Genomic DNA, 27,614 nt, shown 5'->3' on the forward strand with positions numbered 1-27,614 from the left:
GCTCATCTTTGATGATACCAGCCCAAACCAGTACTCCACCTCCACCTTGCTGGCGTCTGAGTCGGACTGGAGCTCTCTGCCCTTTACCAGTCCAGCCACGGGCCCATCCATCTGGCCCATCAAGACTCACTCTCATTTCATCAGTCCATAAAACCTTAGAAAAATCAGTCTTGAGATATTTCTTGGCCCAGTCTTGACGTTTCAGCTTGTGTGTCTTGTTCAGTGGTGGTCGTCTTTCAGCCTTTCTTACCTTGGCCATGTCTCTGAGTATTGCACACCTTGTGCTTTTGGGCACTCCAGTGATGTTGCAGCTCTGAAATATGGCCAAACTGGTGGCAAGTGGCATCTTGGCAGCTGCACGCTTGACTTTTCTCAGTTCATGGGCAGTTATTTTGCGCCTTGGTTTTTCCACACGCTTCTTGCGACCCTGTTGACTATTTTGAATGAAACGCTTGATTGTTCGATGATCACGCTTCAGAAGCTTTGCAATTTTAAGACTGCTGCATCCCTCTGCAAGATATCTCACTATTTTTGACTTTTCTGAGCCTGTCAAGTCCTTCTTTTGACCCATTTTGCCAAAGGAAAGGAGGTTGCCTAATAATTATGCACACCTGATATAGGGTGTTGATGTCATTAGACCACACCCCTTCTCATTACAGAGATGCACATCACCTAATATGCTTAATTGGTAGTAGGCTTTCGAGCCTATACAGCTTGGAGTAAGACAACATGCATGAAGAGGATGATGTGGACAAAATACTCATTTGCCTAATAATTTTGCACTCCCTGTATAAAATATTTAGCTTTTATTAAATAGTTATCTGAATCTTACAACCAAAGTTTGTATAATAATACACAAGATTGGCTGTAGACCATTGTTCATCATTCAGAACACTGTGTAAAAATAACAAAAAACAAAAAGTGAATGCAAAAGTGCATAAATATTTATTTTACGTGTTTGATATGTGTGGCGGGGCGTGGTCTGCAGTGCCGCTGCAGGGGAGGTGGACCCACCTGAGGGGCATCTGCAATCACACCTCTCGGGCGTAGTCTGTGCTCTCTCGGCTGTTTTTTGGGTGTGTGTCGGGCTGTGAGTTGAAAAGCTACAGCTGGCTGGGAGGGTACACCAACCATGTGTGAAAAGTGGTCCATAACGTACTGGTTCAAAGTGTGTTCGTGCAAACATTGTCGGGGTCTGCCGTGGTACAGAGGGACTTCTGCTTATGAACCTGTGTGCACAGCGTCTGCAAATCCGGGCTGTACAAAGTGACCTCATCTTTACCCAAAACTGTAAGCTGTCATCTGTGAGGCGCGAGCGGTGTTTGTTTTTACCATAATTCATGGTGGAGAATGGCTGCTCTTCTGAGTTTTGCTGTCTGTAGCCGTATGAATGGAAAACTACACAGATTAGCAGCGGCATAGGCACACATAAAATTTCTTCTGAAATTTTCGCTTTCTAGTTGGCATATGTAACTGTTCAGATTAAAGAAAATGAAAAACAAACTGTTTGTTTTAGATGTCCATTTAGTTTTGGTGATTCGCCCAAACAGCGTGGTTACTTTACCAAGCCTTAACACCTTTTCACTCTTTTTTATGCTGTGGGCTGCAAGTGTGTAGATTTTAGTGCAGGCATAATGAAAAGTGAACATTGAAGTGTTATAGCTCTCTAAGGGTCTCTGCTTAATCAATCAATGCTGCTCTACTCGTGGCAGAAGGGCTCCCTCTAGTGGTAAAAGTGCTAATAGAAAAGTTGCGACCCTGCTCTGAGTGGTGATGCTGCAAGTTTCATTTCTCTTCACTGCAGCTAAAACCGGAGGAGTTCTTGAATACAAACCTCTGACACAAGTTGTGTTTGTGTGTTTTCTTTCAGAGCAAAGTCACGCAGATGCCAACACCTTCTTCTACCTGCTGATTGTGTCCTCAATCATCAGCTCCCTGTACACACTGATCTGGGATCTGCGTATGGACTGGGGTCTGTTTGATCGTGGAGCTGGCGAAAACATCTTCCTCAGAGAAGAAATCGTTTATCCACATAAGGTAGCGACTGGTTTAATCCCCGTGCCCATGGCGTCACACCCAAACAGCCACTAACCCCGTCTGCTCTGTGTCCAGGCCTACTACTACTGTGCTATTGTGGAAGACGTGATCCTGCGTTTTGCTTGGACGATCCAGATTTCTCTGATCACAATGACCAAGATCAACTCTGTGGGCGACATCTTGGCCACCGTGCTGGCTCCTCTTGAGGTCTTCAGGTGGGTCTGAACAAAGTTTGTTCCTTACGACGAGCTTCGCAGAGCACCCACGGTGACTCGTGTCGTCCTCCTCACCTTCCTCACTGCAGGCGTTTTGTGTGGAACTTCTTCCGTCTGGAGAACGAGCACCTGAACAACTGCGGTGAGTTTCGTGCGGTTCGGGATATCTCTGTGGCGCCACTCAACGCTGACGACCAGACGCTGCTGGAACAGATGATGGACCAGGAGGACGGAGTCCGGAACCGCTCGGGCAAGAAGACCTGGAAGAGGTCCCACAGCCTGTCGCTCCGACGCCCCCTGCTGTCCACCTCACAGTAAGAAACCATATGTGTGCCCGACATGGTGCACTTTTATTTCACTTTGAAGAAGAGTGCAGAGCTGGTATTACTGTAGCTGAAAAAAGTTATGCTTCTATTAAACATGAGACATGTAAGGATCACACATTCCTCTTCCTCGTCGTTGCTCCTGGAGATTATAAAACTGTCACACTGAACATTTTTTCATTAATTAAATGTGTTAAAAGATACTACACCCAAATGAAATAAAAAAAAATAGTTGTTCCTTCAGTAGAGGAAGTATTCAGATGTTATGTTGCATTACCAGGCTGTACAGCTGAGGTCCCTTATGTTCTGTTTCTATGGGCGTAATCAAGGAAACCCAGGATATGAACTCACCTTTTCCCACATCCTGGTGTTTGAGCTATGAAGAGATACCAAAAATCCAATTGTATGTGCAAAAATTATACTTTTTAATGCTAAAATATAATTATTGCTGTTTTACAAAAAACTTTTTTTATGAATATGTAAAATTACACTGATTTACTTTCATTCCTGAACACAAAAGTAGTTTTAGTGGCTGAGTGTCATTCTTGATTAATTTCCAGCTTCTCAGAGAAGTCAAATTGGTAATAAATGTAGGATTTAAAAAATATTACTGTGACATGTGTTTTCTTGTTTGTTAAATGCTGTATATGCCTTTGTCTGAATTCAAGTCACAAAGTGTTACAGAGTTACTGCAGAGCTCCAAACCTCCATTAACATCAGCACAGTAACTGTGCACCAGGAGCTTCATGGCATGGGTTTCAGTGGTCGAGCAGCTCCTGCAGGTGGCCCGGTGCTTTTGTGTATGGACCTGTGTGAAGACAATACTGACAACTGAGTGCATGAAAAAGCAGTCCATGCAGTTTTTTAAATAGTTAGTAATGTATAAGTAACGCAACGTGAAATGAAGTCTCGGTTTTGTCAGATATCGTCTGATTTTCTTCTTTTAATCGTCTTTATTTCAGATCGAAGAAGGACACCAAGGTGCTAATTGAAGATACTGACGATGAGGCCTTCAGCTGAGTCCACAGCATCGGCACACACACACACACACAAACACACACTTTACGACACTGTACTTATAAAGACCTCGTTCGCTAACACCTGACCTCAAAGCTCCTCCCTCGTAGTGTTAATGCGTAGGCCTACCCTTCAGTCTAGAAACCTTTAAGTGAGGACCGTCAGTCACTGTCCTCAGCTCTGGGAAACTTACCTCATCTTTACGTCCTTGTAAGTACAGTTGGTCTTTATAAGTATGGAAACAACACACACACACCTATAATGTAGAAACACACACAGAGATAGACCCGCTGAAGCACAAGTATAGTATAATATCGCTGCAGGTGAGGAGAGCCAATGCCACCCAGACAAACAGCCACACAGTCAGACAGATGGACAGACATCAAGGGAAACCTTCTGCACATAACCGGCGAGATAAGACCGCACTGCCCGGGGATTATCCTCTGCTTTTTTTTAAACTGACTTTTTTTAATATCTGTCTTTTACTTTTCTGTAGATTCTTCTTTTATTTCCTGAATTTGTTTAGAAGACGCTGCATAAAATAGGCTACCGACGACTGTTTGCACACCTACACTAGGATCAGCGGGGAGAAGTCAAAGCCAATCAAAAGACTAACAAACACAAACCGGAGGAAGGACTCTACACGCATATCACAGCATATCAGAACAAATCAACTGGTTTCAGCTTGTTGATTCTTTTTATACACCATCTCTCTCTCTCCTTGTTTTTTTTAATTTTTAATATTTTTTAGTTGTAATAACATCAGTGTGCAATCACAACCCTGGAGGCACTTGCAGGAAAAGTGCATTTATTACACAAAATCTTGTACTTGTACACAAAAAGGGAAATTTTGATTCAAACATTTCTAAGTCTGTGAAGTTCCTTTGTAATATTTGATGTGCATTATTACTCTGTTGTAGTTGTTAAGTCCTTTTACATTGTTGTTTATACTAGTCAGACTAGTTGGAGCATCCTCACGATGATTGTTAATGTGTTTTATAATGTTTGGAATGTTTTTCATGGTTGAACTTGTGCCACATTTTTAATGAGCTCAGAGTTAGGACCCTCGTTTATCCCCGACCTCTAATTAGTGCGTGAACGTGCCCTGTTAACTGCAGCAAATGTACATGCGTTACTTTTCTTTACATTAATTACCAAAGTTTTCTTTTTTATGAATGTGGCTGTGGCTGGGGTAGCTTCCTTTAACAAGCCTGCCAACTGATATGAAAACCAAACGTTTAATAGCAGATTGAAGTTTGCTCGCAGGCTGGAGATCACAGTGACATAAGCAGAGGTACAGCCAATCAGCTCGGTCCTGTTCCAGAAAGCAGGTTCAACAAATTCTAGGTTTTCGGGTCCAGAACAAGCAGATCGGAGTTGCTTCAAATCAACTCTGAGTGTGAGGAAACTAAGCCGTGATCAGTGCAGCGCTCATCAGCCAATAATGGGTTTGACTGTGGGCTACGACGTTTAGCATAAAAGTAAATGAAAAACAAATAGGGGGTCAAAGTCAGCAGTGTCCACTCAGTCATTCTTTACTTAAACTGAATCCAACCAAACTATATCTGAGTTTGGCACAATTACAGTGGAAAATAAATTATTTGTAGACGTCTATTCAATTCAGTTCAGTTTTATTGAACAGTCTATTTAACAGTTTCATTTCCAAAGGTGAACATATTTCAGAATGAAATGGAATCAGGACACATCCAGATACTCCAGATGTGTCAAACTTATTTTAAAATGCTTTCAGAACCTGAAAGTCGCTGAAGATGCTGAAATCTTCCTGTCATCTCCGATGTGAAAGCTAATGTGATTACTACAGTAATGCACACTGTCAGGTATCAGTGCACGGCATCTCATGGACAACCTGACAGATTCCCGACTGCCCACAGAGCTAGAAGGATCCTATCGAGCAGAGCCGGTAATAAATCCGTGGTCGCTGACTCTGCTGTTACACTGATGACAGATTTATTATGAAAGCAGCCACGTTAACAATAAACAACAAGCTAACATATAAATGGGATTGGACTGTTTGTAAGGACCAGCTTCTGTTCCACTTGGTGCTTTAAGACTGACTGCACGAATGAGAAAACCTCAAAAGTTGTTTAAAGAAAATCTGTCAGTGAGCAGTTTAATTATAGAGAGTCTGTTGCCCCGGTAACTGACCCAATGTTTAGATTAATCACGTCTCTAAAACATCAAATCCACAGTTTCTCACTCAAGTTTTCATTAAATCTGTTCCCTGGAACGTGGCCCAGGTAAAGCACTTTTAGATTTCACTGAGCTCAGTGAGTCCTGTCAGTTTTAAAACCGATGTGCCGGATCATGTTTTTGCATCTTGTCTTAATATGAACTCATTTGGTTCTCCTTCTATTGCATTGGTTCTCCGGACCATGGTAGTCCTGAGTAATGGTTGTTTCGCCTCCCATCCAAAATAACAGAATTCCCATGATTACTGACGGCGGCGCTGCAGTGTTGCCAGATTTGGTGGTTTTCCATCCAGCTGCAGGTAAACGGTCGTTTCGTTCGGGTAATACAATCCATAATGATTAATAACAAAACAAAACTGGGCTACCTCTAAGACCATCAGGGGACTTGGCAGTGGTCAAACACTTAATAAGCTCGTTCTCAGCTCTTTAACAATAAAGCTTTCGGCTGTGGCTTTATTTCCCGAGAGACCGCCGCAGCGGATGGATCTGCATGCTTGATTTGGTGCAGATTTTACACCGGATGCTCTTTCTGATGCAATCGCTCTTGCTTGGGATGATACTAGAAGCCCTCTGTGATCCCGCTCTCTTCCCGGTCTTAAACCCGAGCCCTTCACATCTAAAGCTGTAACAATAGTAACCATTATCCACGATCTGTGACAATTTTGAGCCACGAGAACAGTCAGGTGTCTTTGCTTCTGTAACACACACTTGAGCTTAAACGTTGCTTCACTAATTTTAAAATGTAGTCAGTAACAGCTGAGATGAATGCGCTGCGTGTCTGGCCAATGCTATTACCAGCCACTGGTTTAAGTTTCAAGCTTCTTCTCCTGTTAAAGGCCCCCTGGCTGTCAGAGAAACGATGGCGACGCTTTAACGCTGGCGTCTACGTGTGCGTGTTTGACCCTCTCGCTCTGCTGTTCCTCCCTGTGGCTACACTGTGTCACCACCCACCAGGGAGCTACAAGACCGATTTATTACAGAAATCTCTCCTGTTTCTGATTCTTCTCTTTTTTCTCCTCCTCATAGTGGCTGAAAAGCCTCCGAGTGCAATGAGCTTAATGTGAACTTGAAAAAGCTGGAAAGTAAAACTGTGCCGTATCTGTTTAAAGTTTAGAAGGTGGATGGAGTGTCTGTCCGTTTAAACACACAGCATGACTTTATACACACATTAAACATGACACACACACACGCACACGCATTGCCTCTCTCTTGTGTCAGAGAGCACAAACACTACAGCAGATAGTTTTGTAAAAAGGCTCCGTTGTCTTGCCTGCATGCTGCTTTTTGTTTTACATTGTACATAGATGTTAATTTATTTGACATAATGTGTATATTAGTAATCATTGTAGCCACTGACAATGATTGATTTCATACGTTGCCATTTCTGCTCCAGAGCAAACAGTATTTTGGAGGCGACGAGGAGATTTTTGATCGTTCACAATCCCGCACTCTATTTTTCCCCTCCATGTGTAAATCTGTTGAAACGTGTTTGTATAAAAATAGAAGAAAAAAAACGAATCCACAAAGATGGAGAACGTGATCAGTCGTACCTTGTTGGTGATTCCTTCGTATTTAGATATAAATGGGGCTCGAGGAGAAGGACGAGGTGGGGGGACGGACTCCAGCGTCCTCAAGCTGAAGCTGTTCATACATTTGTGAATGTGCATGAAAATATTGTGGACATCATATCTATTGTTGTTAGTCGCCCTGCAGAGTACTGTGGGAGGGCACAGGACGAGACCCCAGTCCGGGGAGGAACCACACCACAACAACAAGATACCGCTAAACTGATCCGCCCGTGTACTTCTTGAATATGAAGGATCTTTATCTGCTCACTGGAAGCATTTCAAGGTGCTTTGATGTGAGAAAAACAGATGTTTTAGTGATTAGTGTCTGTCTGCAGATGTTCAGTGTGTGTAACCCGCTGACAAAAACAAAAAACAGGGTGATTTTGTACAGATGTTAGACGATGATAAGCCCTGACATCCCTCTTTTTTTCCCCTCACGAGTGAAGGTTTTGTTTTCACTGCCTGCTGAAACCTTCACAATGTTAAAGTGCTCGATATCTGTGCATCCCCCCCTCCCTCGATGTTGTTTGTACCCTTTTCTCTAAACTAGCTGAACGTGATAGTACCTGTAGTTTGGTAGATGGATGTTCTACTTTGATAAGACACTTAAAAATTTAAAAAGATGACAGAATAACTACATTGTGGCTAAATGTGACTTAAAGAGACATGAAGGGAAAATGTCTTACATGCTGAACCATCCTCCCCGAGTCCCTTTTACAAAGTAGTTTGTACATGTCGAGTGTATAACACTGTTCTATGATGGTTTTTCTGATGGTATTTGTATTTCTGTATACACTTTGGTGATCCTGTCATATCTGGGTTTTATAAACCACGATTATTTTTAAAGCTCACTTGGCCTCTCGACTCTTCTTTTAACTGCTGCTACATATTCTGTTCTGCAAACCTTTATCTGCGATCTGCGTCTCCACCCTGCAGCAGGGCCCCAATGCAGCTCTGTGAATATAAAAATAAACCTCAACACATATGCATTACGGTTAGTTTTTGCACTTTAACAGTGTTCTTTGGTTTCTTTTGCATTTTATGATTCGTGTTCGTTTCATGTCTGCACTGTATTGTGCGGTTTTGAAGTTGATTCTTCACCCGCTCTTGTGCTTAAGTAGGTCTGTCCAACAGCGCTGGCAGCCTTTGGGGATTTGAGGTCTTTCTCTCTTTTCTTTCTTTTTTTTAATTCCCAGTGGGCAGACAGACGGCGTCACATTCAGCGTGCCAACCAGGAGAAATGAATCATTCTGAGAAGCATGAAAAATCACGCTTGTTGGCAGAGAGAAAGCCCCCACAAAAATCCAAGGAGAACACAGTGAACTTTGTTGAATCATCATGTAAAAAAGCTCTCATAATCCAGCTGAAGCATCACAGCAGTTTTTCTCCCCCTCAGGGAAAAAATGTTTATTCCTAACCTTGGAAGCCACCGCGGCACTGCGTCAGATTTATGGCTCTTCTGGAGCGTTTAGCGTGTCATGTGACCAGTTTACCTAGATACCTCTGAGCATCATTTAATAATGATCTAATTTGTAACAAAATCTGACTACTGGACCCATTATATTTTGTTTTGTTGGAAAAGTGGACAATGATTATTCTTATTTAAATACAGAGTTGTGCAACAGTCTAATTTCTTTCTATTTTGCTCCGAAAATGGGGTCCAGTAATTTATTGATGCTTGTGCAAACAGTGTAAAAGGCAAACAGAGTTTGTGCATTTCTAATGAGCTTAAAGTCAATATTTGGCATGACCACAGTCTGAACTCTGTTGTGCAGCTTTGTTGTAATTCTGCAAGTGTTCAGGAATAGTTCTCCAGGCTCCTTAAAGGACATCCAGAGCTCTTCTTTGGATGTTGGCCGTCTTTGTTCTGTTGAGCTATGCTTTTACTGCACTGTCAGTGTGTTTGGGGTCACTGTCATGCTGAAAAATGAAGCCATTAACAATCAGATGCCTTCCAGATGGTTTTACATGATTACAATCTGGCACTTTGATTTGTTCATCAATCCTTCAAGTTTGACAAGATCCCCAACACCACTGGCTTCAGTCTGCCCCAGATCATGACACAGCCTATAGCCATATTTGGGCATAAAGACAAGGGGTTTTAACCAAAAATGTCAAATTCGGCCTCAACTGCTGATTTTTGCTCCAGTTCTTATGTAATTTGGCATACCTCCGCCTTTTCTTCCTGTTCCCGTCCTTAATAATTGCCTTTTTATATCCATATTTTCTCTGAAGCCATTTCTAACCAAGCTTTGGTGAACAGTAGATGGATCAACTGAAAGGCCAGATGTTCTCTCAGGTCCTGTTTCAGGTCTTTGCTCTGTAGCTTTTTCCCTTTTTCTGACATCAGTCATCTACTGTATGCAGTTTTTTTGTAGACCACTTCTCTTTTTTTTACTCGTCCAGTTTCTTCAATTTTCTAAATGACACAGATTTTTTTGCTAATCACTTAGTTTGTTACTATTCCATGTCTGTCAAACTGTTTCATCTGTGGCATGTTTCATAGATTCAACTAAGAAATAACAACAGATTCGGTTTTGTGACATGAAGTTAGCTACGTGCTAAGATGTCTGTTACAACACTGGTTTTGGTGCATTTTTAATTCTTCAGTTATTCACAGGTACATCACTGGACTCCAACTGTGTAAAATAATGAGCCAGTGTCTACAGAAAAACTCTGAAGGCCTGGAGAACTATTGCTCAAGAGCGTCCATCTCCTTGGAAGTCAGATCTAAATGTGGGCTGTCAAACTTTTGCACATACCTTTTAAAAATAAATGACTCTTTAGTTATCGAAGCAGCTGCAGGTTTGCTACTATTGTCGTTTGAGCTCCAGGTGTTTTTGTCGGTCAGATTATCTCCTCATGTCTTACAGGAACTTTACAGGCTCCATCTGCACACACAGACACTCCTCAACAGTGACTGAGTTGCGTCGGCGAGGCTGTGTTGGTTAAACTCAACGACAAACAAGCTGCTAGTCAACATCTAAGAAGTTCACAACTAGGTTGTTTATTTTATGATAACTGATACAGGATAAATGTTATACATTCTATTTTAACACTGATATTTCGATTTTATTTTCAATGTCAGTATGCAAAAAAAGAACAATGCAAAATTAAACATTTGGTGATGAATATGATACAATTTGATCTTCATTAATATTAAACCAATTAATTTTAAGGACTCCTTGTTGCCCAGTGATAACTTGTTTAGCTACAACACAAAAAAGGGGGAAATACAAAAAAATAAACAACAAACATCAAGAGTTGGCTGACAGCAAACACTGTAGAGAACCACATGTATCGATCAACCTGTGTAGATGCATATATAAAAATACAGGATCCCTGTTGTGTGTATATATGCACATACAGTAATAACGCATTTACTATAGTTGTAGAGCCTGCAGTGGGCCTACAATTAGACAAAAATGAAGAGAGCAGGATACACATACATACACACGTTTACCATAATCTCCCCATATAAACACACAGAAACCAACCAACCGACCCACAGGCAGGCTCTCCGGCTTTAGAGGCTAAAAACTACACTTGACTTAAAAAAAGAAAAGAGAAAGAAAAAAAACAGACATTCACATTTCTCAAACAAATTCCATGATCTCATGAGTCCTCACCTGATCAGCTGACTCTGTCCGTCAGCCTTAAAAACGTTACTGCCACCACAGAAGCTCGAATGATGAAGATGCTAAAGGATGATGAACTCCGTTCGTCCTGGTGCGTTCCTCGTCCCGCCAATCAGGGCCGAGCTGGCTCTCATTGATTACTTCACTGTCTGTTGGCCCTCGTCCCCACATCGTCACTCCTCTCACTCACTGACTCACTGCATTTCTGCCAGTTTCTTCATCCGTGAGTCAGAGTGAATGAGCGAGCACGTCGTGGAGGAACGTGGAGACACGACTGCAGCTGTTTATGTCTGTGTTTAGTGTACGTATGTCCTTTGCGTTCATGCATTTACCTGTGTGTGTGTGTGTGTGTGTGCGCGTGTGCATTACTGTCCATCTCTGTGCAGGCCTCTACGGTGAAGAAGGGGCTTTGCTACCGCTGTAATGAACCTGGTATCTGTTGACCATCTGCCCCTTCACTTCAGTCGAGAGGCAGGTAGTCTTGCAGGGGATGAGATCCTCCTCATCTTCGCCCATTAGCCAGTTCTGTACGGAGCGTTCAGCCGAGGCTGTAACGTGATTGGTCAGCCAGCCCTGGTGCCACTTGTCGAAGCGTTCGTGCTGGTTCGCTGCCACTCTGTGCTGCGACTGTGAAGGAAGAAGACAAACTGTCAGAGACTTGTCACTGAGAGACAAAACCGGATTTAACAAGCAGAAAACTAGCAGGGTTGGATTTCTTTTCTTCAGCAGAGCTCTGACGAGACCCACGCAGAGGACGGATGTCTAAAATTAAACTCAGATGCCAGCCTACCTTCCTGGCCTTGACGAGGGCCCCTCTGCGGTACATGTAGTCCTCAGAGTTCATGACAAACACCATCTTGTGAGTGTTGAGTTTAAATCGACAGTCGAGACTGCCGGCGTTTTCCACGCCCAGCTGGCGGTGCCACTCTCTCCTGCAGCGCATCGCCTCCACCTGTCGCACTTGCCAGCGGCGAAAACGGCGAAGGTTCCTGAAAAAAATCAAGACACGGTGCGGATTACAAAAAACTGCCTTGACATATTCTCAGGGTGCCTGAAAGACATCCGTTATACCCTGTTGATCTTTACAAATGTTATCTGAGATGACAGCAGATCTGTCATCAGATACCTTTGACAGAGCGTTCCCATAATGCTACCAGCTGAGGCACAACGAACCAAACATAAAAACATGAAATCAATCAAAATCAATTTGGGGACACAGTTTTGTAAGTTTTACTTGATTTTCAGTTGAACAAATTCCGTCCAGTCTAATACACATAAAAGAGAAATGCACCATCACAGCACAACGTTTATTAAAAATAAGACACGTAATGCAGAAGGTGTGCAGGAATTCAAAAGCACTTTGGTTTCTCTTTCCAAGTATAATGAAATATAATATATTACAGATCCATTTCCACTGTCACACCTTTATTCTGCTGATATTTATACTGTCACATAAGTAGAAACACAGCCTAAAGCAGTAAGTCTTCGCCATGTTCATTCATCTGTCATACCTGGGCAGAAATACGGGTTTGAAGAAGTAGCCCTCTGCTTGAGAGCACAGACTGGACTCTGTTCCTACAAACTGCTCCATGTAGCTCGACAGGCACTAACAGAGGAAAGAGCAAGTTCCAACGCGTTTAATCAAAGTCAAGTTATTCATTTCCAAGTTTCTGGCGTGTAAACAAGTTTAAAAATTGTTAATAAATAAGTGTTTACCTGAACATCTAGTGGGTCATCAGCCTGGGCCTCCTCAGTGTCCAGCAGCTCGATGGTCATTGTCACTTGACCCTTGTTTTGAATAAACATCACCTGATGACAAAAACAAAAAACCCACATTTGAATGACCTCACTACACCTGAATAAAAACTATGACCCAAACATGTAGTCAGCATAGCACAGAACTATGTGACAAAGGCCTGTGCTTTATTCAAACAATTACTTTACTGTAATTTCCCAAACTAAAGGGCCCCACGTGGCTGTGCAGCGCTCGGCAGACCATAGTCTGAATGTTATAGCTGTGTACGGTCACTGAGGGGCAGTACCAAACATATTTGGAGCAACTAGTCTATAGAAGGCCCTTATGGGTTTTTTTGCTGCTGTTGGTTCACCTTCATTGAACGTCTTTGTCTGTCTGTGATTCTCATTCTGCTGTTTGGATCGGATTATTTTTTTATATTTCTTCCACTCTGAGCTGAGCTCTGGCTCATTTCCAATCAACCTACATCTAACATCATCATCATCACCAGGTTTGTGTTGTTTTGGTAGAATTGCACACAAGCACATCTGCATTGCAATCTTTCAATCTTTTTAGTAAAGTTCCTGCACAAATGAACATAAACAATGAATTCATCTTGAATCAAAGATGGACAGCAGTATGCCAGATATCTGGGAGAGAAATTAAAAACAGTCTGTACCCAACCAAAGAGATGCCAAGAGGGAGAAGTGGCCTCATGTTGTGGCGTTCTTGGTTCTGCCATATCATACCGTCCACAATAATACACTCTCTCTCTCCCCCCCCGCCCTCCTCACAAAAGTGTTATACCGTCCGGTCAGTAGTATATCGTTTATTATCCCTAGCATGCACACAACACAAGCCCAAGCATATCTGAGAGCAAGAGCAACATGTCAGTCTCTGATGACGATTTAGTATCTGAAGGAGAGTTCAGCAACCTCCAACAAAGCGCATGCTGAGCAAAATTTGTAAGAAAGCTAAACATGAAAACAACAACCGTGATGAGGCACAAAAAAAAAAAAAAAAAAAAAAACCACCACCAGGCCATGACAGCATGCAAGGAGGAGAAACAATCAACCCAAACCTAAACAAATGACTCAACCGAGCGCTGAAGCTAGCTGATCTCCACATGACAGGGAGACCAAACGGTAGATGCAAAGCACTGATGCGGTCACACGGTGGTAAACGAGGGCTTCAAGCAAGGTCAATATCCCAATATTCAACACTGTGCAGCTCCTGAAGAGTTACAAGATTAAAATTCTTAAGTCTCATTGTTAAAAAAAGGTGCTCAGCAGTTATGTTATACTTGTACTTAAAATTTCTAAGGAAACCACTACTTACACTACTTTTGTGCTTAGAGTCACACTTCAAATGAGGTACTCTCTCAATGCCCTTCATGTTTTTTTTTAATGTATAGTCATAAATATCATTATGCATAAAGTTTCTTGAATTAGTGTTTTCTGCTGTGATGCACTTCGGGACCCCTACTGGGCTCACAGGGCTGTACAGCAAGGTGAGAGGTTTGCACATCAACAAATCCTGAAAGATAAAATTTCTCAACACTGTACTGCTTTCTCATTTGAATAATAACATCTATAAAAAAACACAAACAAGCAAGCAAACTGTTTGGATCCCAGAAAAGCATGTCCATTCTTCTACAACCGGTAATCAAGTATTCAACACCTGTTATCAAAGCGTTAGTACCAGAGAAAGGTAGCATCTGATTATATTGAAGTGTAAATGTGTTTATCACGCTGTGGTACAGCTGGCTGTCGTTACATAAAATAATTTCAGGTCCACAAAAATGTAGTTAAATCTCAGTCATTAGTTGGAAGGTGAAATTTCAATCGACTGCACGAAAGGCCTCGAACAGCACGAGAAAAATGTAAAGAATGAATCCTTGGGAAAAAAAACCCTCCAATACTTGGACTGGATGAGTGAGCTGGCTTTTGTTTTCCTACAATCACGATCCCTGTCCGTAAAACATTCCTTTACAAAAACAGCTTAAGTGATGCACTTTCCTTTTATGGGTACATTTAGTCCTCTGAAATTTTTACTGTCCTGTGAAACTGCAGAGCAGCATATTTTTACTGCAGAGAAGGATAATCTGAAATAGTTTCACTACTTCAAACAACAGCTGTGTGTCAGGCCCAAGCGTTTAATCCACTGTGCTCACCTTGAAGCAGTTCTCTTCAGCCATCACTCGCTCAGCTTTCCACTGGTAGCTGGTCTCCCAAGCTGCTCTAACACACTGTGAGGACAGGTTCCCCCCGGCTGCCCCTCGTTTCCTCTCAGCCAGGTAAAGGTCAACCACTTGCAGACACACCTCGTCGCTCACCAGGTGCTGCAACTTTAGTCAAAGAGGTAAATATTAGAATATGCTAGTATTCACATTACAGAGTCACGGGACTTACAGAATTAACCTGTGTGTGAAACTGCATACCTGTCGGATGATGTTGTGGATGACTTTGTCGATGGTGAAGCCGATATAGGCGTGGATGGTGAACATCTCCCTCAGCGTGTCCTCATATTGTGTAGAGTCCAGGTTACCATCAAGCAAACTGCGCACCATATCGAGGAAAGCTGGGTAATACTCCTCTAACTCCACCTCACCTGTGGAAGGGAAAGGACAGCACTTTTGTTAGAGCAGCTGCTCATTAAATCATCCGTGTGGATGTGCAGTGGAGACCCTGTCCCACTGTCCTGGCAACCAAAAGCAGCTATTTACAAAAGGCAGGCCTGATGTGTGTTTGTACTGATCTGAAGAAGGGTTGCAGCAACAGGTCAGTTATTAGAAACTATCGGTTAAAATGACCAAATATTTTAAATTTTCTCAAACAAGAGTTTTTTCTGTGTTTTATATTACAAGGAATGTAATATTGTGGCCTAAGACACTCTACATGTACAGCTTGCAATATGCTGAACAAGAATTTAGTTTGTTTTTAATAACCGGTTAACCTAGTCCTAAACAGACTTTTAGGTCAGGTATGGACCAGTTAAAGTGCCTTTAACTGGTCCATACAGGTCCTGCAAATCTGTTCAGAGCATCAAAAAAAGTCTTTCACCACAGATTTCTTCCCTAAAAAAAACAACAACAATGCTACTACAACACTCAGAGTATGAACAAAGTCAACTAAATAAAGGTTTACAGTACACGTAGCATTAGTAGAATATTCATTTTCCCCCAGTTTATTTTAGTGTTCATAGCCGTGCTGTTTTAAAAACAGAAATGTTTCAACATATCTGGAACATTATTTCCTTTAAATAAGATTAATGTTTGCTAAAGTGTGACTTACACCAATTTAAAAGCACATTCTGATTCAGTGCACATTTATTGAAACCAATTATCTAATCGTCTTGATGAAGTAACTTGTATATTACAGCGTGTGATTATTGCTCAGTGATCTGGAATAAATCCACCCACACTGAGCTTACCTGTCTACATCACAGCTGACCAACCCCACTTAAAAATCAAACACCTGACGACTTAAGATGTAACTGTAAACACAGACTGGACTTACTGGGCTGTTTGAGGCGGAGCTCCATAGCGAGGTCACACGCCTTTTCCCTCCGTCCCTCTGCCATCAGCAGCCTCTCTCTGCTCTGCTCAGCTCGATGCTCCAGCAGCTGCCGTTCTGCTTGTCGGTAAACCCGCAGCAGCCGCGAACACAGAGTCTGGTGCAGCCGCAAAAAGAAATACCAGTTGTTGTTGACAAAAAACAGGTTGTAGACACCATCCAGCTCCTTTTGGTGCTCTGCTTCGGGGTCACGAAGGTCCACCTTCTCCCCGGCTGCACCCGAGCTCATCTCCATAGGTGTAGACCCCGGGGTCGGTGTGGATCCAGCAGGCTGGCTTATGCTGCTTGAGGTGGTCGAGGCTTCGTTTTCTGCAGGTTGGGATGGGCTGCAGCGCCTCCTCCTGGACTCTCCGTTGAGCTGCTGCTGCGGTTGGGACTGGGTCTGGGACTGTGATTGGACAGGTTGGGGCTGAGACTGACAACTGCTGGCTGCTGCTCCTGATGCATTATTACCATTTCCTCCTCCGCCTGCTGCGGTGGTGGCGGTTCCACCTCCTCCTTTATCGCCTCCCTCTTCCGGCTCAGCCTCCTCATCCGTCCATTCTTCAGTATCACTGAGCTCGCCGCGGCGGGAGAAGAACAGGTCGGGGACAAAGTGCTGGATGATGCGTTTGATGTGGTCCTTGTCATCTTTGTGAATGGTTGGCTGTCGTTTAACGTGGTAGATGATGAGTGAGGCAGCATCCTCCAGGATTTGTTTGTCCTCATAAGTAAACACCATGTGAGGTTCACTGGATGAGGCTGAACCATTACGGCTTTGTTGGCCAACACCACCTTCTTCTGTGCTCTGCTCCTGACGCTGAGGTAAAAAGAAGAAAATCAGACAGGCCAAGCAGAAAAGTGGAAACCTTTGAGGTTTCACTGAACTCTGACAAATCCCTTCAACAAAAAAACAACAAGACCTGCACTCAATGTCCTTTACTCTGTTGCTCTGAAGCTTTTGACTGAAACACCATCTTCATTATGAGAGCAAAGCCATTTAAGGAAAACTATATAGCTCCATGTTCTTACTACAAATGCTACTGTAGCTTTGCATGGACTCACAATTCATAGTAATGCTTATTTGTTTCAGTTCAGGCACTCAACTCATCTCCTGTCTGGAAAAACTGTTTTAGCTCCTCCCCCTTTAAGTCCACCCTCCGCATACGTTAGCTGTCCTCTAATTGGCTGTCCATGACAAACAAAAGGTTTGAACAGCAGGAGGCGGGGCTGGTGGTCAGAGCTTTGCCCAGGGATTTTGGCTCATAGGGATTACCCAGAAAGAAAGAAAGAAAGAAACTCAGAATGAGCAGAGCTGCTGTAACAGGCTGCGCCGGAAGTTATAAATATGCAACTTCAGTCAGGTGACGCATGTGGTGCACCTGACTGATGAATTGTAAGCACCAGAATAATCTTTTTAAATTTTAGAAAATGTGAGAGGATAATATTCAGGTTACACTATAATGAACACTTTTATGCCCTCTCATTGAGTCTGACTCTTCTTATGATTATACAAAAGCGATTATGCAGGACTGCTATATCAGGCTTCACACCTCGTTATCTTTTCATCACCATTCAAGGTCGCGGATAGAGGAGTGTTTACCTCGTCGTAGATGCTTTCAATCTCATTAAGAAGACTTTTTGACCGCAGGGCCTTCATATCGTTCTGTTTGAAGTTGACTCCTTGGTGGTCGAGGGACTTCAGGTAGGCCTTCTCGTACTGCTCCCTCCAAATCTTATTGAAACCCTGCTGGGCCTCTCTCCACTCTTCCTCCTTAGCTTTCAACCTGGAGAGGAAAGAAAAGCTTTAAAGTTGATGCCTAAAAAAACATTCATGTACTTTAATCTATTTTGTCACCACAGTGTGTTTGTTTTTTCACATGTTAGACTGGAAGGAAAAAGGCAGTTCTTCAGAAAGCACTATTCGTGTAGCAGGGTGCACAAAGACCTCCATGTTGATACAAGGATCTTGCTCACGCTGTCAGCAGCTGAATATTCCCATCATATTGTCACTTGCTTAAATCTCTCAGCTGGTCATGTAAACAGAAGTATAATCAACAGTTTTCCTACTATAGCCACAGTGATGTAAACATTAGCTGTGTTGGTTCAACATCCTGCTATTTCATATGCATATGAAAGAATATTGTAGCTATAATGCTTAAAGTGTCTGCACATGTCAGATGTCACTGGGGAATTCTGAGATAAAGAGATTGTCCTGACCTCTTCAGCACCACAGGCACAGCAGTAGCAGGACTCCTCTTCAGGCCCTCGATGATCTCAGGGGCTTTGTCGCCATAGATACGATACACAGCACGACGCTGGATGACCTCAGAGGTGCCGCCCAGGCAGTCGTCTAATCTGAATCGGTCCTGGTCCTCTGGTGAGAGGCGAGACAGCTTCTTCTGGACACTCTCTAGGACTCTGATGGTGGCCAAGTTTGTCTCCAGAACAACATCCAACTAAAGAATAAGTGTTAGAGACGGCTTTTAGAGGGCATCTTCTAAAGCTTAGCTACACGCAATATACATGTTTAAGAATAAAACATCCTCGGGGTCACAAAATATATTTTCTACTTGTTAAAAACACTCATTAAGATGCACATACCTCAAATCTTTCATCCTCACAGCGATGCAGCTGCTCCTCATAAGGAGTCTTCTTGGAGCTAACAAAGGTTGAATCTTCTGACCAGGAGGGGAAAGACACCCAGGTGTCATTCAATACCTGTACACATACAGATAAAAACATAAGTTTTCATGCCAACACACTTTTCTGTGGTAACACTTTAAAGATTGCTTTTTATGCTCATTTACACCTTGATATTTTTACTCTAGACTTTAGAAAGTACAATTAAGTTACAATATCATCGCCTGATCAATCTGCTGTAGCACAGATCCCTTTAAGGCATCTTTCTACTGATTGGGTGCCCCTCACACCCAAAATATTTGAAGAGAGGGTACGCGAGGCGGCCATGCTGACAGCATGCTTTATCAAGAAGGCATATTTTAGGGCTATGCTCTCTTTATGACATCAAACAGAGCCAGAAGTAAGAAAAACATGCAGGAAAGATTTAAAGCAGCCTGGAGGCTGAGCCTCAGTGATTACTTGTACATATGCTGCCTTTGTTATTTGAAACTTTTCTATGAGAAAAGGAAAAACATCTTTAAGGTACATACTGTCTCCCTGTCCTTACTGTACTCATCTTATTCTGCATAACCATAATCCACTAACAGCTACTAGGCCATTAATTAGGATTTCTTCCCCTCAACATGCTCCTGATGACTGCTAAGTAACAGACACTTCTGAAATTACAATCGTAATATGGCATTAGGGCCAAAGTTTCTCTTAGGTGGTCACACTATGTGCATACTGCTGAGCAAACAGTACATCTGTGTATACATGTGCTCCTAACTGAATGTGTAACCTTTTGCTATGGTTCAACGTTTTCAAAAGTGAGTTCCTGTTTTTGTGTACTTTGCACTCGAGACAGAAACACATGCACAAGCAACACACTTTTCCCCCGTTGGTTTCCCACCATTTCACTAAAATACAGGTGGCAATAAAGTGTGAGAAAATGTGAGAAGACTGACTCGCAGCTTCATTCAGACACGCCCACAACAGTCGGAAAGAGAGCAATGATGGCTCTCTGGAGCACAAGATATTCACTATATCTGTAAAACGTTACATCAGTGATACATAAAGTGACATATGAGGTCACATATGAGGTCAGAGTCTTGTACATCACTGTGGTTATTCAGAGTTTTGAAAAGGGAATTATTTATACAGTGTTATTTCCTGTTAGATACTGATCAGGGATATGGTTAGATGATCAACTGAAAGATTCCACATCAGGTCTTTGCTGGATTTTATTTTCCCCATTTCTTAAGGACATGACTTTCAGATACTGTTCATCAGCTGTAGAGAATTTTTTAGGTTTGACACTTATTTTGTCTGCCACTTGTCCGGTTTTCCAGTTCCCTCAAATTTTTTAAGGACACACTGCACACCATGCTGAGAAATGACAAGTTTCTGCTAATAGCTTTTTAGGACTCAATCTGCTGGCCTAGAAATATTATTTTATGCCTGTCAAACTGTTACTGTTGGCATTATACTGATTCAAAATGGCATGGTTTTAAAACATAGTGATAGTAAAATTTTTCTAAAAAACAACTGATTAGAAAACTAAATTGATTAGTTGAGTGTTACGTGTAGACAACACCGATTCATCACTTGAGTTAGGAGCCGTTATGCTTGGACGATTCAGTGTTAAGTTGATCAAATTTGTCATTTAATATTCAAGTCAAACAAACTTAAAGAGGGAAAGTCGACACTCAAGAAGTGTGATTTTGTAAAAGCCTGCGCGTTTACCTCAAACGGCTAAAAGCATGCAAGCTGTAACTTATGGACTCTGATGTTTATCAACCAGGGTTGATGATGAAATAAATGTGGGGGAAAAAAACAAAAAAGAAAAAAAACTTGTTAGCCAGATTCAGCCCTGTGTGCATAAGAGCTCACTAACATACACAGCAGCTGTTTTCATAAAGGAAGAGCTTTGAGACATCCTCATATTTGGCAGCCTGAAGGTGTGAGACAGAAACTTCAGGTGGCAACCTCGCCCACCCCCTCATGTTATGTTAGGTTTAGGGAGTCCTCAAAAACAATGACATTCTTAGGTGAGCTGAGCGAGGGACAAAGGCACAAAAGAGGCATGCAAAAATAACAGGAATCATAATATTGTGCGTATCTATACATCAGTTTCTATGCATGCAGTTCAAACTTGTGCTATGTTGAAAGAAAATAAACATTTAAATTCAGACATCAAGCCAACATGTTAAGATGCTGTCAAATATAAAGGAACAGATGAAAGGGGCTAAAATGCACACAGATGACTTTAAGCAATGAAATGATGCAGTGATTTTTGTTTGGTAAAATCTAAGTAGATATACCTCCTTGCATAAGGCCGTGCGCCCACTGCATTTAGGCTGCTGGTAGGTCTTGGGCAGTGCTCTATAGCTGGACCCCAGGCGCTTGCAGGAGGCATAATCCACCTCCCTGCCCCCTCCTCCCTCCATGTAACGATCCGACAGCCCTGACACAGCATGAGAGAGCTCTTTGTCCCCGAGAAATGACTTGAACTGTGTGTACAGTTCAGGAAACTTCCTGCAAGGATATGGACAAAATTATTAATGACAGATAATTGAAGTACATCTGGTATTCTCGGCTAGTATAAAAAGCCATGTGACGACCATTTAGAGATAACTTTCAAATTTGTAAAGTTGACCTGAATGTCCTATCTGAAAACAAAAAAAACAAACAATGTCTTAATATTTGTTGCCCTTTGCTGCACTAACGCTGGATATTAGCATCACAAACCATTTCCACATTAGTTTGTCTCTTTTTATCCATCTCAAAATTCTTTCCATCCACTCACCCCAAGAAAGGAGTAACAAGCTGTAGCAGCTCAGCTCCTGAAACAACTTCTTGGTTAAACAAGGCGATGCAGCGCAGGAAGTTCTCATATACTTCCTGGCTTTTAAACAGGCGACGAACCTAAACGACAGTTGGGTTGACAATAAAATTCGCTCAATCACTTTAAAAAAAGTTTCTGTTTAAAAAAAAAAAAAAAAAAAGAGGAAACATTATGGGATTAAAAATTTAGTATAAAAAATTAAATAAATAAAATCCAGAATTACAGGCCAGAAGAATAATCCCTCACCTTATCAAAGAAGGAAAATTCTCTTAAGACTCCATGTTTGCCAACCGAAGCAAAGGACTGATCTTTGGTACAGGAATACTTCATTTTTTTCTAAATAAAGAAAAGAATAAAATCTGAACATCACAAACTTTAATTATCAAAGTGTCTGTGACTGCTTTTGGAAAATCCCAAACAGCTGTTGAAACTTTTAAAGAAACAAGTTTGTTTGTGCAACACAAAATTATTTTCTAGCAAATGAGTTGGTGCTGATGAAATGAAGTAAAGGAATGCAAATACTCGGTAATTATGTTACAGGTTTCTGAGACACATTTTGTCCAGTATGTTGCAGGCTGTAGTGTCCATAGTGTCCAGTAAATGGCATACATCATGTTGCTTACATGCAACACATTAACTTATTGAAATGACTCAATAATGTTGCAGATTTAAAAACCTGATACTCAGTAAGTTGTTTTCAATTAAACTGTTACTGTGTTACTTAACACATACTTATTTATCTGTATATGAAAATTTACCAAAGTAAAATAAAATAAAAATAAATAAAAAGTATAAAATAAAATATAAAGTCCACAATGGTAACAGATGTTCTGTAGTGTCTGTAACAAGAATGGTTTCTTTCAAAGCTCCATCTCTCTCTCTCTCTTTAATTAATCGTGAATACGTCAAAATTTTACACCTTATTTCACAAGATGATGAAGTTGCAGAAACAATCATAAAAAATTAGCATATAACAGACCTATTGTTTTTGCTCATAATGCACAGCTTTTGTCTCTTTCACTGACCCGCTGAAGAGCGAAGAACCTACCTTGAGCAGTGGGGACATATGCTGGAGAAGTATGGGCCTCGGTCTCTTTTTGTTCTGTTTGGTTATCATGTCCTCTTCTTCTGTCCTTTTCAGCTGCTCTTTCCCCCCGGTGAGCGAACTGCCTGTGAACTACAGAAGAGGAGGCACATGGACAAAAAAAGCTCAGTTGTACTTCTTGGGACTTTGGGAACCGACTGACAGAAAAACGTTTTTGACAAGTTATATATTCAGCTGTTCAAAAGCGGCACTTCACTGTGAATATGCGAATATTATCATGATGGCGTTTCAGAGCAGTAAATATACAAAATGTCACTGTTGTAAACTGTGTTAAAATAACTGGAAATGAGAAATGTTGCTTTCATGCCCAACTGCAAATTGTTTCTGTTCAAACTGTGCAGATTTTCATCTGCTTCCAAAGTGGAACATCAGAAATATCCATCTACTGCTGCTCAACTCACCAGTGATCTCTTGGCATCGGGCAAGAATTGTCCAAACTCAGCCAGCAGGTCTTCTTGTCCCTTGAAGAGACTGGCAACTTTAGAAAACACCTCATCTTCTGTCATCCCACTGCTGCCTCGACTGCCTCGACTCTCCTTCACCTCCAGCTGTTCCTTCTGAAATGTTGTTGGGGTGGAGAGATAGATATAGGACACACACACACACAAAATAAAAACAAAACTCAGAAACTGCAAATAAAAATCCTACACCTTTTATGCTATGAATATGCAGTATTAATGGCCTTACTTCTACAGTACCTGATATGTGTGAAGAATTTCTAGGAAGGCTCTATAGATCTCTGGATGGTCCAGGAAACGGTTTTTAATCTTGTTGACATAGCTGATGGCGCTATCAAATTCTACGGGGCTCGTCTCTGAGGCAGGCGGGGACACAGATGAGGTGGCTGCTGGATTTTGGCTCTCTCTGCTGGTCAGGGGAAGAGAAAGTCTGCTGGGAGGCTCTGGAGGTCCTGCTGCTGACGAAGACAGGGGCTCTGTTGTGGCCACCTTGACTTCACTGGTCTGGGCAGGTCCCACTTCAGAGTGAGAGGAAGAGGCACTACCCGAGGTCGCAGCAACAGCAGGAGCGACGGGACTCTTCCCCTGTGGGCTTGGGGATACCTGCACACGAGAGATGCATTAAGAAAAAGACCGTTTATTTACTACTTGGGGAGAAATATCTGTTTGTATATGCTGGTGCAGGAGCACCAGCTTTAATGTGCTTTATATTAAACATTCAAACATACGTTGGCTCTGTGGGTTTGTTTTAAATCCCTCCCTTAGCAGTGTATAAACTCTATATAACACAATAACAATTGTAATTGTAGACAAAAGGTACACAGTAAACATAAAACACTAAATATAAAAAAATTATTTAACAGAAAAAGCTTACCTAAACTTGCATAGGTTTTAGAAAAGAAAAGCATGCATCATGCAGACTGTCACTGGATGTTTATATAAATGTGTTTGTAATCTAAATTCAGTATTAAAGGAAAGTAGTTCTGATGCAAATCCCAAGTCACACTAACATTACACCTAAGATTGCCCAAATCCCATTATCTTGCCATCCACTACCTAAGCACGATCCATCTCTCAGAACAAAACATCACTGGAAGTTAGTTCCCAGCTTTTACTTTAAAATAATAAAATTGTACACAGAAACTGAAAGAGCTTAAACATATAAAAGTTTAACTCAATCTGACACGGACCAAATAGGTTTTGAATGCCACCGAGTGAAATCATTACAAATTCCTCAGTGTAGTTATTTTTGTATCAGACCGTAAAATTCTTTTAAAGTCTAACATAGATTCCTAATCTCTGAAATTCTTTTTATATACAACTTGTATATATTTGGCTCTTTGTGATGGGATTTAAGTGCTTGTTTCAGCCAAACATGCACAGGAAGAAGCAGAACTCCAGCTGAAATTTTGTTCAACTACCAGACAGACAAATCTGCTGTCACATTTTGTAGTGAAACCTTCGTGAGGGCTTTTTCAGGCAGATCATTCAGCTGAAGTTCAGGGCAGTAGAAGCACACCTGTTTCCTCCTAAGATGTTCTGTGGTCTTAAACATATAATGCCGTCAGCATACCCTGCTGTACATTGTATTCAGATATCAGTAAAGCAGAAAGCATGTTTTTCTTTAAAAAGAGTATCTTACCTGTGCAGAGAAAGGAGACTGAAGGAAAGCCATCCCATTCTTAGGGACCTCTATCCGATACCCCGGTGGCAAGAAGGCATTGAAGCCCAAGACGAGGTCTGGGTGTCCATGAAACAGTTGTGATACACGGTTTATCACTCCCGGTGTGTCGATGCTATTTCAGAAGACATACGGATACTTTAGAAGTTTGGTTGAGAAACACTGATTAAGTACTTCTCTCAAACACCACAAAGCACAAACAGAAAACAAGTTATTAATAAGCGCTATACAAGTTAGCTTTAAAGAAAAAGAAGCAAAGAGGAAATGCTTTTAGTCCTCGTTTAATTTCAAGATAATAATACCTGTCGCATAATTATAGTAAGAAGCTATGTGCAGTATCATATGCACTGATAAACTCCAGATTGTGAAACAGAACTAGTCAAGGATTAAACTGCACAACGTAATGAAACTCCATACACAAGCAGCACAATCACCATCTAAAGAATATGTATGGGAATGTATGTCATTAAGAATGCATTACTAGAACTCCTATTACTTCTGGTTTTCACCTTAGCAGAGGTACAGCTGCCAGTTGGTCACAAGATTATACAAAAACCATTAAGCTGAATTTCATAACACTTGGTGGCGTATGGGGAAATGAAGATCCCACTGTATTTTAAAGTGGATCTGGACCACCTCCCTTAAAAACTGCACAACAGAAATCAGTGTGTTCCCTGTGTTCCCTGTGTGCCCCTGTATAGTAGTTACTTGTGGTTTGTTTGCATAAATGCCCAATGATACCTCTGCGACTTGAACTCCTTCATGATGTCGAGAAACTTGTTATATATCCCAGGGTCATTCGCAAAACGAATTTTGACTTGGTCCAGATATGACAAGGCATCTTCAACCTAAACATGGAGAAGAAGAAGGAAAAATCAGTACAGAGCAAAGCACAGACAGCCTCAGCTGGATGTATGGAGCAGCATTTTCCCCAGCATCCAGTCATGGTGCTCACGGTAGATAATTTTACAGCTACAAAGCTTGTTTACAGATTTCAAATGCTACGTTTTGCATTTATTAATAAATGCATTTATTTGCGATTTGTACTATGAAATTACAGGTAGCCCCATCGTACAGATTTGTCTCAGTGCTGCATACGTGAAGTTACGTGAATGCTGACCGATTTCTTCACTATCAGCCAAAGTGCAACATCAACAAATCCTCTGGTTAGCAGTACAAGCTGTACAACTAACGCTAAAATAAATAAATAACTGGGCATACACAAGAGACACCAGGCAGCTTTTGTTCATTACTCCACTGCTTTCTTTCGCTACCACAGCTAGGCTAGTTTAGGTTGCGCTAAAGGGGGAAAAAATGTCTTCACACAAGCCATTGTCACAAATAGTCCACATCTTAAAGAGGGTTGTTGTAGCTAACGTTTAGCCAGTCGACTGACGATAATAACTCCACCAACACTTGCAACACCTACCCGCATACAAATTTATACAATATGTTTAGTCACAGCTGGTCCCCGGCCAACAGTGTCGCGTTGGCAAAAACAGTACGACATATTAAAACACTACTATAACAAAGAAACGTGTACTGAAGCTGCTAATGAAGTGAAATAGCCGTTCTTGGCTAGCCTGGCTGACGTCCTCCACTTTGTTCGGGGTGGCTGAAAAAACGAACAAGGAGGAACTTCCCACAAACGAGGTCTGAGTTAACGTTTGCTCACAGAAGCACTTATTGATATGGCAAATGAGAAAGTACCACTAACTGTGCCACTCCACTGTCACTCGCACATACACTAAACGAAACACAGCTTCTAAATCCAACATTAAATGTCAACGTTAGGCTGTTTAGCAATGAATTACTTTTAATAGGCCAGCGAGCTAACTAACGTTAGCCAGCCGTTCCTTTCACTACTCTCGACGACAGTAGAGAGAAAGAGAAAAAAAAAGCCTCAAATCCAATGCAATGATCCGACGAACAAAATGGTTCTGACTCTCAGCCACTTTTCCCTTGTCATGTCCGTTGTCTCCTTACCTTCAGCTTCTGGAAGTGCTGCTGCTGCACTTGCTTTTGTGTTATAACGTAAGGCTTGTCTTGAATTTGGTTTATTTGCTTCGCGGTGCTGTGCGCCTGAATCTTCGCCATTATCCCGGCGACAGGAGGCTCGAGAGCCGCTACCACAACTTGAGGGAAGCTTCGGCGTTACCTCCAGTTGTTGGCTAGCCGACAAACCTTGCTCTCGGTCGGGAAGCCAGCCTGCCAGCAAGCAACCCTACTCTGCCTAGCTGGACAGTCTAGGTACAGAGGCAAAAAAAAAAAAAAAAAAAAAAGGACGGGAAATCCAGCAGAATGAAGGTTGATGACAGACAACCTGCTACTCTCGGTGACTTTGATGAAACATCACCATCGAATTAAACGAGCCCAGGCGAGAAGTATCGGAAAATAAGCCCAGAGACAATGGTTACCGTTTTTCGTATTTAAAAAAAACTAAAGCCTGTCTCTTTAAATTCGGCGGCAGCGCTCTGTCTTGGCGTCCGGAAGCCAGAGTAGGAGTGAAAAAAAAAATTAAAAAAATTAAAAAAAGTGAAAAATTGAACTGCGCAGTCGCAGCGATGGGAGGAGCTGAGTTCACAAGAATCAGATTGCTCCACTCC

At 41.8% G+C, this 27,614-nt stretch overlaps 2 protein-coding genes across 3 annotated transcripts in view; one reads left to right on the plus strand and one right to left on the minus strand.

The window, feature by feature from the left end:
- xpr1a (xenotropic and polytropic retrovirus receptor 1a) overlaps positions 1-8,221 on the plus strand; it is an 84,047-nt gene extending 75,826 nt beyond the window's left edge. The window contains exons 12-15 of the mRNA XM_025902866.1: positions 1,871-2,037; positions 2,113-2,252; positions 2,342-2,566; positions 3,538-8,221. Of these exons, the coding sequence (XP_025758651.1) occupies positions 1,871-2,037; positions 2,113-2,252; positions 2,342-2,566; positions 3,538-3,595 (590 nt within the window). The 3' untranslated portion in view covers positions 3,596-8,221. The remainder of the gene's footprint in view (positions 1-1,870; positions 2,038-2,112; positions 2,253-2,341; positions 2,567-3,537) is intronic.
- Positions 8,222-10,354: 2,133 nt separating this feature from the next.
- On the minus strand, positions 10,355-27,393 carry sin3b (SIN3 transcription regulator family member B). Of its 2 annotated transcripts, none has more exons than XM_005479151.3 (19): positions 26,995-27,393; positions 25,750-25,856; positions 24,970-25,123; positions 23,568-23,930; positions 23,271-23,426; positions 22,813-22,941; positions 22,011-22,100; positions 21,726-21,844; positions 21,241-21,454; positions 18,902-19,018; positions 18,518-18,756; positions 17,901-18,084; positions 16,262-17,117; positions 15,184-15,353; positions 14,917-15,090; positions 12,725-12,817; positions 12,520-12,614; positions 11,799-11,997; positions 10,355-11,635 (listed from the first exon to the last, which is right to left on the minus strand). In XM_005479151.3, the coding sequence occupies exons 1-19, from the start codon at positions 27,103-27,105 to the stop codon at positions 11,399-11,401; spliced, it is 3,807 nt and encodes a 1,268-aa protein (XP_005479208.1). In that variant the 5' UTR covers positions 27,106-27,393; the 3' UTR covers positions 10,355-11,398. The 2 variants fall into 2 exon arrangements, with proteins under 2 accessions (XP_005479208.1, XP_005479209.1); XM_005479152.4 differs by lacking the exon at positions 26,995-27,393 and adding an exon at positions 26,438-26,759.
- Between the last annotated feature and the right edge of the window lie 221 nt (positions 27,394-27,614).

This window comes from Oreochromis niloticus, linkage group LG23 (genome assembly GCF_001858045.2).
Source record: "Oreochromis niloticus isolate F11D_XX linkage group LG23, O_niloticus_UMD_NMBU, whole genome shotgun sequence".
NCBI classification, from domain to species: domain Eukaryota; kingdom Metazoa; phylum Chordata; class Actinopteri; order Cichliformes; family Cichlidae; genus Oreochromis; species Oreochromis niloticus.